This window comes from Alosa alosa, chromosome 8 (genome assembly GCF_017589495.1).
Source record: "Alosa alosa isolate M-15738 ecotype Scorff River chromosome 8, AALO_Geno_1.1, whole genome shotgun sequence".
Classification (NCBI taxonomy): Eukaryota; Metazoa; Chordata; class Actinopteri; order Clupeiformes; family Clupeidae; genus Alosa; species Alosa alosa.
The window spans coordinates 7,249,678-7,265,982 of NC_063196.1; the positions used below are offsets into that span (position 1 = coordinate 7,249,678).

General features: G+C 40.8%; 1 protein-coding gene across 1 annotated transcript; it reads right to left on the bottom strand.

The window, feature by feature from the left end:
• Positions 1 to 9,757: 9,757 nt before the first annotated feature.
• On the bottom strand, positions 9,758 to 13,057 carry mgat2 (alpha-1,6-mannosyl-glycoprotein 2-beta-N-acetylglucosaminyltransferase). Its single transcript, XM_048250727.1, has 2 exons — positions 12,802 to 13,057; positions 9,758 to 11,595 (listed from the first exon to the last, which is right to left on the bottom strand). Exon 2 carries the CDS (start codon positions 11,312 to 11,314, stop codon positions 9,896 to 9,898), a length of 1,419 nt encoding a protein of 472 aa, XP_048106684.1. The 5' UTR covers positions 11,315 to 11,595; positions 12,802 to 13,057; the 3' UTR covers positions 9,758 to 9,895.
• Positions 13,058 to 16,305: the final 3,248 nt, after the last annotated feature.

Below are 16,305 nucleotides of genomic sequence, written 5' to 3' on the forward strand. Positions count from 1 at the left end.
TTTCTAATTGTTTTAGCGACTTCTTTGAAATGTTAGGCTTGTCTACAGTCTTTTTAAGCCTGATGGAACTCACCCAAACCGTATGGGTGCACGTTTGCTGGCAGCAAATGTTCTATACACGGTTCAGATGACCCAACGCCGTTTCAGAAACGATTGACTGAATGCAGCAGAAGAGCTTCCTGCTTCTGATGCCGTACTGGATCCGGCCAAGAAAGCAGCCAATATCGGTAGCCCCTCCCTCCTGTTCCGTCCAGGTATCACCCACCTCCAAATTCCCCATCACTGTACTGATAAGTTGTATATCAACAAAACATAAAGGACGGCGACTACACAGCGAGGTAAACCAGTCAAACCTAAAACCAGTTCCAAAACAAATTCTAGGCTAGAAACACCAGTGGAAAGGATCCCCACAGCTACAACTGTAAAACTAGCTCTGCTGAATGTCAGATCACTCTCAAATAAGTAATTTCTAATTAATGATCTGATTTGCACACACTCACTTTATTTTATGCTCCTGACTGAGACATGGCTAGATCATGCTAAGGGACCGTTCGTTATTTATAAACGGGGTCACCGGAGGGATTTTGAGTGCTTCAATCAAAAGTTGCATGACCCTCCCCTGCCTGCAAAAAACCTTTCAACGACCCTCCAGCAGTGTTTTCAAAAAAGACATCACCCTCCCCGGCTAATTGTCGATACCTTCCGCCCACGTTATAAAGCGCTATGAAAACACATCGAAGCTTTCGTTCTAAACTCACCCTCTGCTTTCTGATCTTACACATCACACTTCACCAAGATGGTGGCCATTTCAGTAGATTTATTCACTAACATTGTTGTGGAAACACAATAAGCATGGAAACTAAATGCACACTTCCTGCAACTGCATTAGCCTAGGCTACTTGAAATAAGTTACTCCTCTAGTACGTATTCACATGAAATAAAACAATAAAACATTGAGACCATTCAACAAAGCACACTGGGTAATAACAAATTCAACACATGAACTTGTTGCTATGGACTCGTCTCTAGACTTCCTCAGTCATTGCAAAGCTGCCGAAGCTGAACATTATCCAAAACTCAATTTCTCAGACGAGCGTCAATTTGGGAGCAGGCTACACTCCTTCCTTCTCAAATGACTTGAAAAGGCCGTTTGCACAATTTCACAAATAATCACAGGGACCGAAAAATACCTAACATGACAAATTTTTTTGGGTTTAGGCCTATCATTTTAACTTTTCCCCGCTGTCTTGCCGTTTTAATAGTTTCCCGTGGAATATCCCATATTACTGTAATACTCTCATAACATTAGCATTCTGGCCTGTCTCTGTGTTGTGCTGTTGTTACCCCTTGCCCTTCCAGAGAAACTGATGTATTCAAATCATCATTTTGCTTGCTTGAATGCGAACTCAGAGTGATGTTAACCTACAGTAGGCCTATTTAAGTTAACGACGTGGGTTGTCGTGGAGAGCACGATTCATTGTCGCTTGCAGTGTTCGGTCCGTAGGCTATGTCCACGGCGCACCTGCCAAGCTAAGAGCTAAAGAAATCCCCCTGTATATTCACTCCAAGTTGGCCTACCATAACTTACCAACTCTACACTGTAGACCATAAACTGGCTATTTATATGACCAATGTATTTGTTCAACTTTATGAAGCAGAATTACGCACTGCTACTTGGAACGTAACACATTTTTGTTGGAGAGAGAATGACAGCGATTAACAAATTGCACTTGTTGCTGGTTACCAATAAATAGGGCCTACTATTTTAACAGAAAGGATGGAGCTCAGCAAAGCTAGAGATGGGCAGGAACAAGGTCAATTGGTAGAAATGCTAGTCAAAACGTTAGGAGCTGGATGTGTGGATGAATGAAGCACAAGTATGCTTTATAAGCATGCACAGCTGTTTAAAGTTAGGCTAGGCTACACGGTAAACTACAGGTAAACCAAAGTTAAATTTAGCTTTTTTAGGGCTGGATAAAGTTGACCAAATGGATATAGGCTGTTAGGCGTGAATAAAGTAGGCTACTTTGTTGCTCCAACCTTCCAACGTTAATGGGGAGGGATGTTGACATTTTCCGTATTTTATGCGGAGAAACCCGGAAATCTCCCTTATTTTCATTGTTCAATGTTGACAGAGCTATGGAATGAAAGAGAACGTTATATGGCGACAGAAATCAACAATCAAAAAAGCCACTTTGAATTTTTGCTGTTTTCATTAATACAAAAGATGGGTGACCCACCCTCCTAGACAAAAAAAAGTTAGGTGACCCTCCCCTCAACAAATAATAAAAAGACATGACCCTCCCCTATTTTCCTCCGGTGGCCCCGTTTATAAATAACGAACGGTCCCTAAGACCCTACCCTGATTGAATCTGCTCCCCCAAACTTTAATTTCATGAGCACTACCCGTGAAATGAAGAGGGAGGGTGGAATTGCTGCAATATACAAAGCATCTTTTCAGTCCAAGCAGTTACTTTTTGGGCATTTTACATCTTTTGAATACCTATGTTCACTTATTAAGTGTTCTCCCAACATTCTACTATTAACCATTTACAGGCCTCCAAGACAGTCAGTTAAATTAAAGTATTTCTAGAAGAATTTTGTGAACTACTGTCAACTATTTGCTTAGAGTTTGACTCTATTATCATTGCAGGGGACTTTAACTTGCATATAGATAATTCAGAGAACACCAATGCAAGGGATTTTCTTATGCTCATGGATACTTTTAGTTTAACACAGCATGTACAGGGGCCAACATACTCGCATGGTCATACTCTTGACCTTGTCATCACCAAAGGTCTCACTGTGTCTACTAATGTGATGGACTTGGCTGTATCTGATCACTTTTGCATTTTCTTTGATGTGTACATGTCACCCTATTTAGAAAATGTGTAGGACTGTTGGAAAGAGAGTCATAAATAAGAACACCACTGCCCTTTTTTAACAAGCGCTCTCCCGAAACCTACCTCAAATCTGTGACTCGGTAGATGACTTGATGAACAATTTCACATCAAGGATGAGACTAATCATAGATGACGTTGCTGATCAAGCAAAGTGCTCTTTGGAGACAAAATGGTTAAACAAAAAAAAAGGAATGCAGGAAAGCCGAGAGAAAATGGCGCAAATCCAAACTACACATTTACCACCAAATTTATAAAAACATGCTAAGGTTGTATAATTATGAAATCTGCAAGGCAAGGGAGACCTTTTTCTCTGAGATTATTAGCAGGAACATAAATAATGCCCGTGTGCTCTTCTCTACTGTTGAGAGGCTAACAAACCCTCCTACTGACATAACAACGGAACTTCTCTCAGATCACTTAATGCGAAGAGTTTGCAGCCTTTTTCAATAATAAAATTTAAAAAATAACAAAATAAGCAACGCCTCACGTGAGACATCACGTCACGTGACATTTCAAAATTCCAACCTGTTAGTAAGCTAGGGTTTGCTGTTGCATACAACTTCATTTCAATTTCGAAAGAAATACTGGACTTTGTTTTTTTCTTTTTTTTTTAAACGGCGACGAAATTGTGAATTTCCAGAACGTGTTACCCCACACTTGGCAATCGACTCCTACAGACTTTCCCCTAAAGATGGCAGGTGCAGCAGCAACATTTCCGGAAAGGTACTGGCTTGATGAAATTCATTCTGGACTCTCTATCCGACCACATAAAGACCTTGGGATACTTCGGTTTGGCTTTAGGGACCCTCTACTCACTACCACGTAAGTGTAATGTTTGGAACTGTAGAAGAGGTATAAAAATAGTGTTTTGTAGCGGCGAAATGACATGCCCGGGTCATTTCCAGGCTAACGAGTTTTGACTAAAAACGGTAAAATCGAACTTTCTCAAAACACATCCGAATGACATGATTTTGATGTCAACTCAACGTATGTACTCCAAATCATCCGTAAATTGATCTAAAGTACATTTTACTCCGGATAATTCCTTTAAAAATGCTCCCACAGTTTATATTTTTAAATCTAAACTAAAGACCATGCTCTTCAGTGATGCATATCCTTAACATTGCTAATGTTTTCCTTTTAGTATGTATATATTTATTTTATTTTTTATCTTTTTTCTCTCTCTTTGTTCTTTTTAAATACATGCGGTTTTATTGAATGTCTTTTATTGCTGTCATGTACTTTTTTACTATAAACTACACTGTTGTCTCTTCTCTGTAAAGCACATTGAACTGCTTGATGTAAGAAATGCGCTATACAAATAAAATTGCCTTGCCTTGCCTTGTTGGAGGGACTTCTCTCAGTCCTGGTTTTAAAGTTCAGTGAAATGTCTTTCTGTTTGGATTTTACCTGCACAGGTAAAACAAAAGAACTGTTTGACTCTTAATTTGTTTTCACAAATCAGTATTGTTCTAAAACAAGTCAATTTAAATTTGTATAGCACCTTGTCTATCCAATCATAACTCAGATGTGCTCACAGAATACCATTTCGTTGACGAGTTGCCACACAATAAAAATAGGCTATCACATCAGAGATTTAAAACTGAGAATAAAAAAGGTGATTTTTGTTTGAAAATTGTCAAAGATCAGTCTGGGTCTAGCCTATAACAGGTCATTTAAATGTTTATTATTTGGGTGGTTTTACGTTTAGGGTGAGTGACTTTCCGCATACATCTCTGTATACCTGAAAATATGTGTTTATAAATGTGTTTATATTGGATAACTGCATGTTGTTTTTAGGTGCACCTTGATAATTAAAAAAGAATTGCAAAAGTAACATTTGTAACACACATTTCAGGGATTTTCATCCTCAAATGGATGTTTCATTTAAAGGAAAATTCCGGTTTTTAGCACTTTAAGGCCCTTTTCTGGTTTGTTTTGGATGAACTAGAGTGGTGGACATCGAAATTTTGACGATTGGTCCTGTCTCGACTTTTCTGACTTGTTTTGAATCGCCTTTGACTTCTCAGGGTGGCTGGCAATGGGCATACTAGTAGGCTACTCAAACATGTCCTAAAACAACCCTTAACGTTCGTTTTCAAAACTGTGCAACTCACTGAGTGGTTAGTGGTGTTCGTTGATTATTAAAATCAAATATATCGGCGCAATGTATGATTTCCAGCCGTCTTATTTGCTATTGTGGAACTATTTTTTCAGACACCTCACAACCGCGTATAAACTTCCGCTCAATTGTGAGCCTAAAGCATAGACGGTGGCGCAGCAATATCAACGTGCAATGAGTCTTCCAACAGAAATCAATGGGATTTTACAAAATGCAATAAAAGACAACAGAAACTGTATTTCGCTACGCTACTTGTTTTGGAACATCAACGAACACCACTAACCACTCGGTGAGTTGCACAGTTTTGAAAACGAACGTTAAGGGTTGTTTTAGGACATGTTTGAGTAGCCTACTACAGTATGCCCATTGCCAGCCACCCTGAGAAGTCAAAGGCGATTCAAAACGAGTCAGAAAAGTCGAGACAGGACCAATCGTCAAAATTTCGGTGTCCACCACTCTAGTTCATCCAAAACAAACCAGAAAAGAGCCTTAAAGTGCTAAAAACCGGAATTTTCCTTTAACACCTCTTCAACACATATTACTATTAAATATTATAATGATAAATCATTGTAATATGTTATGATTAGGGCTGCATAATTAATTGTTTTTTAATTTAAATTGCAATTTGAACTAATACAATTAGCTAATCACAAAGGTTGCAATTAATCTTGCAGCTCACAAACAAGTCTCAAAGGTAAATCTTGTCACATATATTTTTTTTCATGTAATTGATCTTCTGTGACGGACAATGAAACTCACCTGACAGGAGTGTTGTGCTTCTCATACACTAAGCATGCTCACCAGAACTGCCCCAAGTTAAAGGTGCAGTCAGCAAATGTACACCATTTCAAGTCCAAAATATTTTTGTCACATTCAGTGGACATCTCTTCACAATCTGCTTGCTGCCCATCCCATTTAAAAAAAAACCCAACCTGGTCTCTGAAGGCAGTCCAGACTCAAAAACAACGCCCTGTGTAGGGTTTCTCTGGGGATACTGAAGGGAAGGGTGAGCTACCTCTCTGGTACAGTATGTTTTGTTTGATCCTTGGCTAAAATATAATGTATGTTGTTTTGGACAAGTGACTGCAAAGAAATTGAAATATAAACATAAACAAACACGACACACTGGGCAAATCGCTGACTGTACCTTTAAATCAAAATAACTGAAATGAAGCTTGATTTTCAAATATGTTATAGCAAATCAAATCGCAATACTGTCAGAAAAAAACAGAACAAAATATTTCCCCAAATAATGCAGCCCTTATTGTAATGTTGAAGAAAACCGAGGATTTTCATAATGTTAATGTAAATGGCGGGTATTGGAAATTGGACATTTCTGTTAAATATAAGTACAGAAACATAGCTGACCTACTTGAACTTATTTAGCAGAAGAAATATTTCACTAGGCCATGCATCAAGGAACAGCCTACCAACAAAATACAGATATACAATTCATAAAAACTGATATAGTTTAAGTATTTATGTCAACAAATTTGACATAAATATTCTATAAAAAGTACATTATATTATACAACTAGCTGTCTGATGTTAACCCAAGGAACATTAATAAATACTAGGCCTACAACTATTGCAGGCAAATATTTCACTTTATTTGATTATATTAGAGTAGCTTCAACTTTATTATCATTGTGCAGAGACAACAAAATGCAGTCTGTGTCTAACCAGAAGTGCAAAAAAGCAGAAAAGTGCAATGTGATGTACACAGTATAGACAGGTGGTGCAGTATAAACAGTAAAGATGTATAGTGCAGGGTAGACAATAGTTAAAAAAGTGGTATGGTTTATGGCTCCTTGTTGTCCCTGTTAGGGTTGCCATGGTTGTGGACACATCAGCAGGCACAGGCAAGGAGGCATGTGGGGGGAGGGCGCTTGGTTGGTTGTCATCAGAGTGGAGAGCTAGTGTTCAGTAGGGTGGCAGGCGCAGGGAAGAAGCTTCCTCTGAAACTGCTGGTTCTGGTGCGAAGAGACCTGTCATGCCTCTTGGAGGGGAGTGGGGTGAAAAGTATGTGGTTGGGGTGAGAACAGTCTTTGATGATGCTGTGCGCCTTACGCAAGCATTGTTTGCCCTGGATGGCCTCAATAGAGGGGAGTGAGGAACCGGTGATACAGTATGTTGGGCAGTTTTCACCAACCTCTGCAGTGCTTTCCGGTCGGAGGCAGAGCAGTTGCCATACAATACTGTGACACAGTTGGTGAGGATGCTCTGGATGGTGTAGCGGTAAAAGTTCACCAGGATCTGAGGAGACAGGCTTGTAAGCTAGGCTACTGAAAAACTGCATTTGTTTCAGATGTCCACCCCAACACACATTTGGGAGTATTAGGAGTGCATATTTAAGAATTGTCAATGATATTGCCATGACACATGTTTTACCTTTCAACGGATGTAGATTGAAGGGGGAAAAAAACATAATATTTCAAGAAGGTTTTAGGATCCTTTTTAGGCATAATGAGACAAAACTCTTACCCTGATTGTGAAAATACCCAATGGTTCTTCAGATGGGTCACATTATAGCCTAGTCATTTTAATAACTTACCTATATAGGGTTAACCATGCAGAAAATAATTCAACATTTTCATGCTGTGAAAACAACTACGGAAATTCAAAACTATAGCCTACTAAGTTTAGGCTAGATATCATCAGGCTGTATCACATATGAAGTGTCACACAGCTGACACATTTATAAATCATCAAAACTAAAGGAAACAACTTTCTTACCTCAGTGCAAGGAAGGCACAGTCTGCTTGTCATCACACTTGTCTGTAGGCACAACTATTTTGTTTAGGCAACAAGTTGGTCATGTGACCATAACTACCTCAGCCCATCAATCAGGTTAATGGGGCCAGTCATGAAGTCCTTTACTATCTATGGGTCAGTCACTAAACATACCTCTAGTGTTGAGGTTACTTTTAAAATGTATACATTACTGAATACACATAAAATGTATTTTGAGATATAGATATATAGAATAGACTGGTGAGGCATTCTGAATAGCCTACTAGGATTACATCAGCATTATCTTGTTCTATTATCTATGAATGTTGGTTATATGCGAGGTCGTAGACCCACAGCCAATGGCAACAACCCACCACCCTGACTTACAGTAGGGATAGATTGCTGTGTATGCGCTATGAAACATTATTATGACTGGCCAAAAACATGCTGGCTGGCAAAGGCCTGCAACTAAATTGATATTCTTTGATGTTTTATGTAGGCTTCCAGTAGACCTAACCACAGAGGGAGGGGAGGAGGTACCTAAGAGATGCATACTTCATTTGGTTACAAACATATTAACATTTTTAGAGTTGCATACTCTTTTGCATACCACCTATTCCAATTGTAAATAAAGTGACTCTTATTTTGTATTCCATTACTTCCCAACGCTGCATACCTCGGCCATCACATGCCTCCTCCTGCTCTAGCTTTCACTGGACCCAACTGCCTGCAGGGCTAGGGCATATGCACTTAAGATGTTTTAGAGAGAGCTGAGTTGAACAGAGCCCCGGACAAGGCTTTGAAGGAAATGTCCCCCTATTGACTCAATCAGGACCACTTCTTTCACCAATGTGACATCTTCAGTAAGATTGTGAGATTTCTGTGAAAGACAGGAAAACATGGCTGCATAGCTTATTAATACAAGCTTAGCCAATTTTATGGAGATATATGGTAATGATTTAAAATATAGCATTATCTTACACTAACTTGACACAGTAGTTGTCACAGTCAGGAGCAGATTGACTCAACATTAAGATTACAAGGCACACTATGCACTGGCACACATGCGTATAGAAAAGTGTGAAAAAGGGCCAACCTGTCATATCAGTGTGTGACAACGTTCAACCATGTTGAATTAGAATAACATGATCAAAAATGTATTCGGCATGGCCTATAGTATATAAACAAATGGCAATAGAAATGCCCCAACTGAACATGTACCCCAGCGCTACAATCTGCTTTGAAAAAACAAAGCCACAAACAAGGGAATCGATATCATCACATCACAGGATGGTGGTCAAGGGAAGCCCTGTGTTCGGATGTACAAGGGTTTAAAAAACTACTGATCCACTCAATTCGGACACCAGAGATCAGCAGGGTTGACACAGTCTTTGTATCGACAGTGTCTACATCTAATTAAATGGACTTTTATTGGCAGGCCCCTACCTTTTCACACTTCCTTGCTTGCTGTGTGATACTGTAGGAATTGAGGACCTACTGCGGAACCAAGAGCACGTTTGTGCAAACGGGCCAAAGCAACCGACCCAGTGGAGCATGTTTGATCTCAGCAAATCTGTGCCATTTAAATACCTCCGGATTAATTATACGCCCCACGCTAGGCCCTCACAGGAGATAGGGGCTCATTTTAAATGTAAAAATATGCCTTCTCCCACAGGGCCTGGTACAATTCTTGTGCAATTTTAACTGAACCAATGACCCAACTCTTAATAGAATATTGATGTGTATGTTAAGCCCAATCATTCCGAGGGACCTGCCAAGCTCATCCTCAAAATCTGCATTTGTGTCAAGGATACCACATTCAATACATTTACAGAACCTGTGCAAAACTTTTAAGTCTTTGCTGTGTCTTGAGGTTACTCTTGACAAGTATAGATGATTATAGCAGGCTTATGTTAAGCCCCTCACAACGATCTTATAGAGACATGCCAAGTCTGATAATCAGTACTGGATCTTTTAAAAGACATTCATGACTAACATCCCAAACCCACATACTTTTTATTTGGAACAGGCAATATGAATAAAAGGATTCTTTAAAAGGCTTTCTGTTAAAGAGGATGCAAAAACAAACAGTCAGTCAAATAAAGAAACAAACAATCAAACCAAAGGTCAGATAAGGTCACTGTAGTCGCAAGTAGCTCTTGCAGAGTTCGTGGTCCCTGATGTCTCCCCAGCCTCCGTTCTTGACATGGGGAGCCACAGCGCCAGCTCCATTGGCCGGGAGTCTCTTGGTTATGAGCAGGCCCTTGGGGAACAACTGGTTCCCACTGCTCTGGAGAACGTTATCGATCTTGGTCTTCTGGCTGGAGGGCATGCAGGTGCTCTTCTTGTGGTGCATGCCGCAGTCACCGGCATGGAAGATCCTCGGCGCCTCGCACACCATCACCTTCCAGAAGGCAGGCAGGCAGGTGACGGTCAGGTGCTGCAGCGACCAGTCCCAGTTGTAGTCGTCGTAGGTGCAGAAGGTGTCCGTGCATTGGATAAGCTGCTGGTAGGTCTGTCGGTAGAGGGCCATGCCCATGTTGTGCTCGGTAGACTTCCAGGCCTTCACCTCCACACGGTTGGCCTTGCTGGTGTAGCCGATGTGTCCATAGCTGCCCAACGAGAGGATGTTGCAGTCTGGACACTGCTCTCTCTTTAGAGTACCCATCATCTTTAGGACGTGGTAGAAGTCTGGGGCCAGATAGTGGTCCTCCTCGATGAGCAGGACCAGCCCCTGGTGGTCCTTCAGGACCCGGACTCTGTCCCACACAAAGTGCAGCTTCCACCACCAGTGGTGCTTGGTCTGGGAGAACTTGGCCTCGCGGTAGTGGCCGAAGGAGTCGGGGTACTCCGCGTTAATGCAGCCCATCTTTAAGGCGTCTTTCTTGGGGATGTCCCGCGGGCAGTCCTTGGGGTCGTTCCCTGGGAACTCCTGTGGGTAGAGCTGCATGCTGAAGGGGAAGAAGATCTGGAGCACGGAGCAGAAGTCGATGGAGGCCACCACCTGGTTGATCTCGGGCGACCAGAAGTCATGGCTGAAGATGAGCAGGATGCTCTCCACACCACGCACCTTCCTCAGACTGTCCACCAGCAGGCGCAGATACTCCGGCCGGTTGTGCACCTGCACCACCACCACCAGGTCGTCCTTGTGCCGCGCCGCCCGGAACTTTTCCTCGTTCCGGATGGTCTGGTCGAAGTTGAGCTGGAACACGATGCTGCGGTACACCAGCGTGGTGTTGTCTATCTCCGGCTTTGCCACCTTCTCCACGTGTGTCTCGTTGGTCGGCTTTCGGCTCACCGGTACCGTGGTCTGCACCTGGACTGGTGGCTGTGGCTGATTGTTGTTGTTATTACTGCTGCTGCTGCTGCTGCTGCTGCTGCTACTACTACTACTGCTGCTGCTGCTGCTGCTGCTGCCTTTCTTCACAGGCTCAGCCTCTTTGGGGAAGACAGCCACTTTCTTTTGCTTGCTCCCGTTGCTCCACACAGCAAAGCCACACACAACCACCACCAGAGTCAGTATCACCACCTTCCTCTTGTAGATTCGGAATCTCATGTTAGGCAGTCACCCACAACAGGATGGGAGAAGAGAAGACCAGGGTAGAAAAACAGGAAGGCGTTGCTAGGCAGGTTGGCTTCCTAAAGGTGTCTGCTGTGCAGTGTGCAGGCTTTGGGATGGAAATCTCGTTTTGTTGATTTTTCTTCTTAAAAAAAGTTTCCTTTCACATTTGGAATGTAAACGTGGACTGTTAGCGTATCACAAATGATGATTTCCAGTCTCCAATCTCCAGTAAGGCATTGTGCTGTGACTCTGTGGCAACAGGAGGCTTCTGCACACTGAAAAACAACACAGAAAAGAAAAATCATCTTTCTGGACTATCAGTCTGGTCCGGTCCTACCAAACACAATTCACAACACTGCTCAGCCTCAACCTATGTAGATTGATGGATTAGCCTAATCAAATATTGTAAACACAGTATAATGCCAGATTATCACCATACTGAGGGTTAGGATTGAGCTATATTATGCCAGCAAGAGGACACCACTAAAACAACATTAGAACAGCAAGAATTGCTGCCATCAATCATTGCTGCATTATATATCTAGCAAAAATAAATGCCAGTACTCTGACAATCTAACCTAAACAACTCACAACATGAAAATAGTATTTTTGTTGTACAATGGAAACACAAATATTTACGTAAAACCTGTTTACTCATAAGAGGGTTGTCTTAACTAAATATGGTTAGGATGGGTTTTTCCTTCTTCGACAAAAGTCCATGAATCATTTAAATTGTAATTTTGCCACAATGAAGTTGAATGCATATTGTTGATGTTTTGCTCGGCCATACCAGCCGTGACAGCTTGAAAGCTTCGTGCATTGGGCGGATGTTAAAAAGACGTGAATAATTAAATAACAACAATCTATGTTGGGGAGTTGACGCGTTTTACTCGAATCGCTTGTGTCGATTTTCATGAGTGACAACGTTGTCCAGATGATCCCAATCTTACCCAATCTTTAATGTTCGACAGCACCAATAGTCGAAGCAAGATTTGGTTAACTTGCATTTTCAACCAGCTAAGTCATTTATCACCCACAGACACAAGCAAGCAAGCAAGCAAGCAAGCGCAAGCTTACGATAAACAATTACTCCATGATGATAGCTACATTACACAACTAGGCTACACTACACCACAAACATTACTATGAGTATTCCAGAACGACAGCTAGCTCAATAGAACATATATGAATAGCTTGTGTAAAGACATGTCATGCAGCAGTGAAATACAGACATTAACAACAGTTGCCCTGCAGTTCGTTATATTGGCTGGTATGGTATGAGACTGTCTTAGTGTACGGCAAAGAAACAGCGTTAGCTAGCTATGTGCATTCCTGGCTAGTGTTAGCTTAATCAATGAGTGGATATCATCACGACATAGTGGTGCACGATAGCTAATACTTGACAAATAATAATCGACAGCATGATGTGTCGCAATAATTTCGTTCAGGAGAAGAAAAATAAAGCTTGCAAAATTACTTACCGCTGTCGTGGGCGTGTGGCAATGCTCTTGACATCGGCTTTAACAACGCTGTAATATAAGAAATGCATTTAGCTTCATTTTGTCTCTACTTTGCACTATTTCGGTATCTAGTTAATATATGATGCTGGAGCAGCTCTGGAACCACTGCCGACCTCTTTCCCACAATGCACTACACCTCTGGGGGCGGGGGGAAGGGGAGGGGTCCAGCAAACAGAAAAGCCATCGGCATGATGTCAGAAACAATGAAACTTCCATCCATCCTCTTCCCAAGATGTAGCCTAACAACTAAGAAAGCCTGCAGCCTGATTATCTGTAGCTACTAAACAATAATTAGATAGATCAGTGAGGTCCATCCACATATCGCTGAAGGCATCGCGCCATGATTCATATGTGATGCTTGCATTTGGACGTGGATTTGTATTAATAGCATCAACATTACAATTTTTAATTTTCTGCCACCCGCAGAACCGGAACAGAACAGGTGTTCCAGTGTAGATGGTGAGCAGGTTAACTTGTGATATTTGCATAAAATCCGTGAATATTCAACAAGACCCTGCCTACTTGTTAACAACGCTTTGCTCTGCCTCCGCCCTTCCAGTGCTGGAGATTCACATTTTCACAAGCCTATGTGGCGACATAACATGAAGCAAGATCTTTCCGAAAACACGCGGAAATCACCAGTTCATGTATAAGGCATGTCTGCTTAAGCATCCACATAAAATGTTGTGCAAACAGGAAATGTGTCCAAGTAAATCAGCAAAGGTTTTGTTGGGTTTCGAACATGAGTCTCACTGAGGCAAAATGTTCCAAGCAGCAAGCACTATCACCAAATACGCCACAGAGAGCAACGCTTATCATTAGTAGACTAGTTTACTAGTTTAGCTAGCTATCCTGATGTCCATGTTAACTGGTGATAGCCTATGACATGAGCGAATGCATGCCTTGAATAATGCAGATGAATTTTGCCTCAGTAATTTTCCATCACAAACAGTAGCCTAACAAACTGGCATGACCCCATCAGACATTGTTCGTTTTTTGAATGTCATAATTTTTTCGCACACACATTGTGCGCAAAAATTATGAATATCACTTGTGGGCCTCGAACTGCTCACTAAAATAGCAAGCTAGCAATAATAAGCCACCCTGTTAACCAATTACACCACTGGTCATTTTGTAGCTACAATAGCATGGTGTTCCAATTAAATGAATGTGTTGGTCTATGTTGTCTTGTGACAGCTTATTTGTCAATCGATCAAGATATTCATTAGGCCTATAGCAAACATAGGCTACGTGAATGTTTCGCAACAGGCTGCTGAGCAATAGGCTGCAGTAATAGGCTAAAATATTTACTAATTTAGGCTACGTGGGAATCTGAAACAGCAACATCTGTCATCAAACTCTCTAGCTACATCAAAGTTGTCTAATCCATGCTACCTTGATAACCATTTTGTGTCGTCAAATTAGGACCAACAAATTATAAATCTAACTCAGAGAAAATAAGTTTCATGTTCACTTTAAATCACTAGACAGCTCACTACATCGAGACTAAGATAACACTAAGTTATGATAATTTTTGCACATGACTGACGTGTTTCATATTATTAACCCCCAAAACGGAATAAAGTGTTAGGGACATGATAGTTTGTTGTAGCCTACATCAGTTAGGTTTTGGTATGTGAGGCAAAGATGAACCTACTTTGTTGTTTTGAGGCTTGCATATGCCCATGTTACAGTTTTTCTCAGTCGCTTTGGTGCTTTTTGCAGATCAGAATGAAAATTCTCATAACTATTAGTTCAACCTCCACAACATTTAGTCATTTGTGCACATCATAGTAGCAAATTCTCCTTCCTCTGAACAAATTGAAAATGCTTTTGGACATGTATCAGTTGCTTTCATACAATTCTCTGCTGTTTTTTAACATTATAATTTGCTTATGTCATTTCAGTCAAAACAAACTATACTTGGATACTGAAGAGTCGTTCCCTTCATTTCATTGCTTGAGTCATTACATACAAAATTGTTGAACTAGTTATCAAATTCTGTCACAATGCTGTAGAATTGCAAAGAGCATACAGTAAAAATGTACGTATTCAGTGTCTTGTACTCACTTACTCCCCTAACTACAGCAATGTGTAACTTTACTGTAGTTTTCAAATGGCTGTACAAGTAGTGTATAGTGCTGTCTTGAGCGTGTTCAGGTAGTGTCACCTTTTTTTCTGCCCTTTTTTTGCATTGGAAAACAAGGAGAGAACTGTCATAATGAAAACATGACAAAGCCATTTGACTATCTTGTTCATAAACGATGGTGTCAAGACTTCTCATTTTGATGACACTGACAGTTTCATTGACATGAATACGTGCTTTTGAAGAATGGACTATCCATTTTGAGCAAGTGACGTGCTTTTGCAGGTCATCCACTAGGTTTTGCAGTTTGCACTAATTGTTTTGAGAAAGGCACTAACTGCTGTGCAAATGTGAGAATAGCACCAAAGCGACTGAGAAAAACTGTAAATTGTGATAGCACCAGTTAACATGGGCGTATATTTCTCACATATGTTAACCTGTGTTAACTTTGACTAAGTTCAATATATACATAGAAATCTGGCATCAATTTTAGCAGCTTGTTGTGTAGTGGTATAGACGATGTAGAAGCTTATCTCGTCAACTTTCTTGTCCATGCATGGTTCGCATCCCAGCTAGATCGCTAGTTTTATTTTTTTCCATTCATTCAGTATGTGTCATATTTGTGTGGATAATGCTTAAACAGACATGTATTAGACATACACTGGTGATCTTTTCAGTGATATCCGTTATATTGTCTCACTTGCAAACACTTTGTGAAAATGTGAACCTACACTAGGCGGAGGCAGAGCAGAACGCTCTGAAGAAGTAGGCAGGGTCTTGTTGAATATTCACTGATTTTATGCAAATATCACCAGTTAATCTTCTCACCATCTAAGCTGGAACACCGGACCACACACAAAGCATTGCTCTGTCAATAGTCTCTTTTAGGCTATTTCAATAGGCTCATGCCTAAATCCCCGATTGGCATTGAGTATTTGAGCAAGATAAAATATTAGGCTGATTGTGCTGTTCATTGGAATAGGCTTATATACATACAACTGTAAAATTGAATTAAGAATCGTTTACTCTGAACAATGACAGAATTACTATGTCAATATGTTTGATAGACTGTAATTTTTTGTTTGTTACATGCAAAGCAAATATTCAATAGGCCCACAATTTGTGCCTCTTCAATATGTTTATCTTGGTTCTTTGCAGATGCTTTTGTCCAAATGACTTAGGCTACTACAGACATTTGATAGTTTAAAGCAGGGGTTCTCAAACTTTTGTGGGCCGGGGACCCCTTATGGAGTGGAAAATTCTCCAAGGACCCCTCATAATCGCAACACATAGATCTTAAATTAATCATGTAGCTGTATAGCCTTTTTTCTGTTATGCTTGCTTATGTTATATGTATTTTAAAAACAGAGTGCTAATAC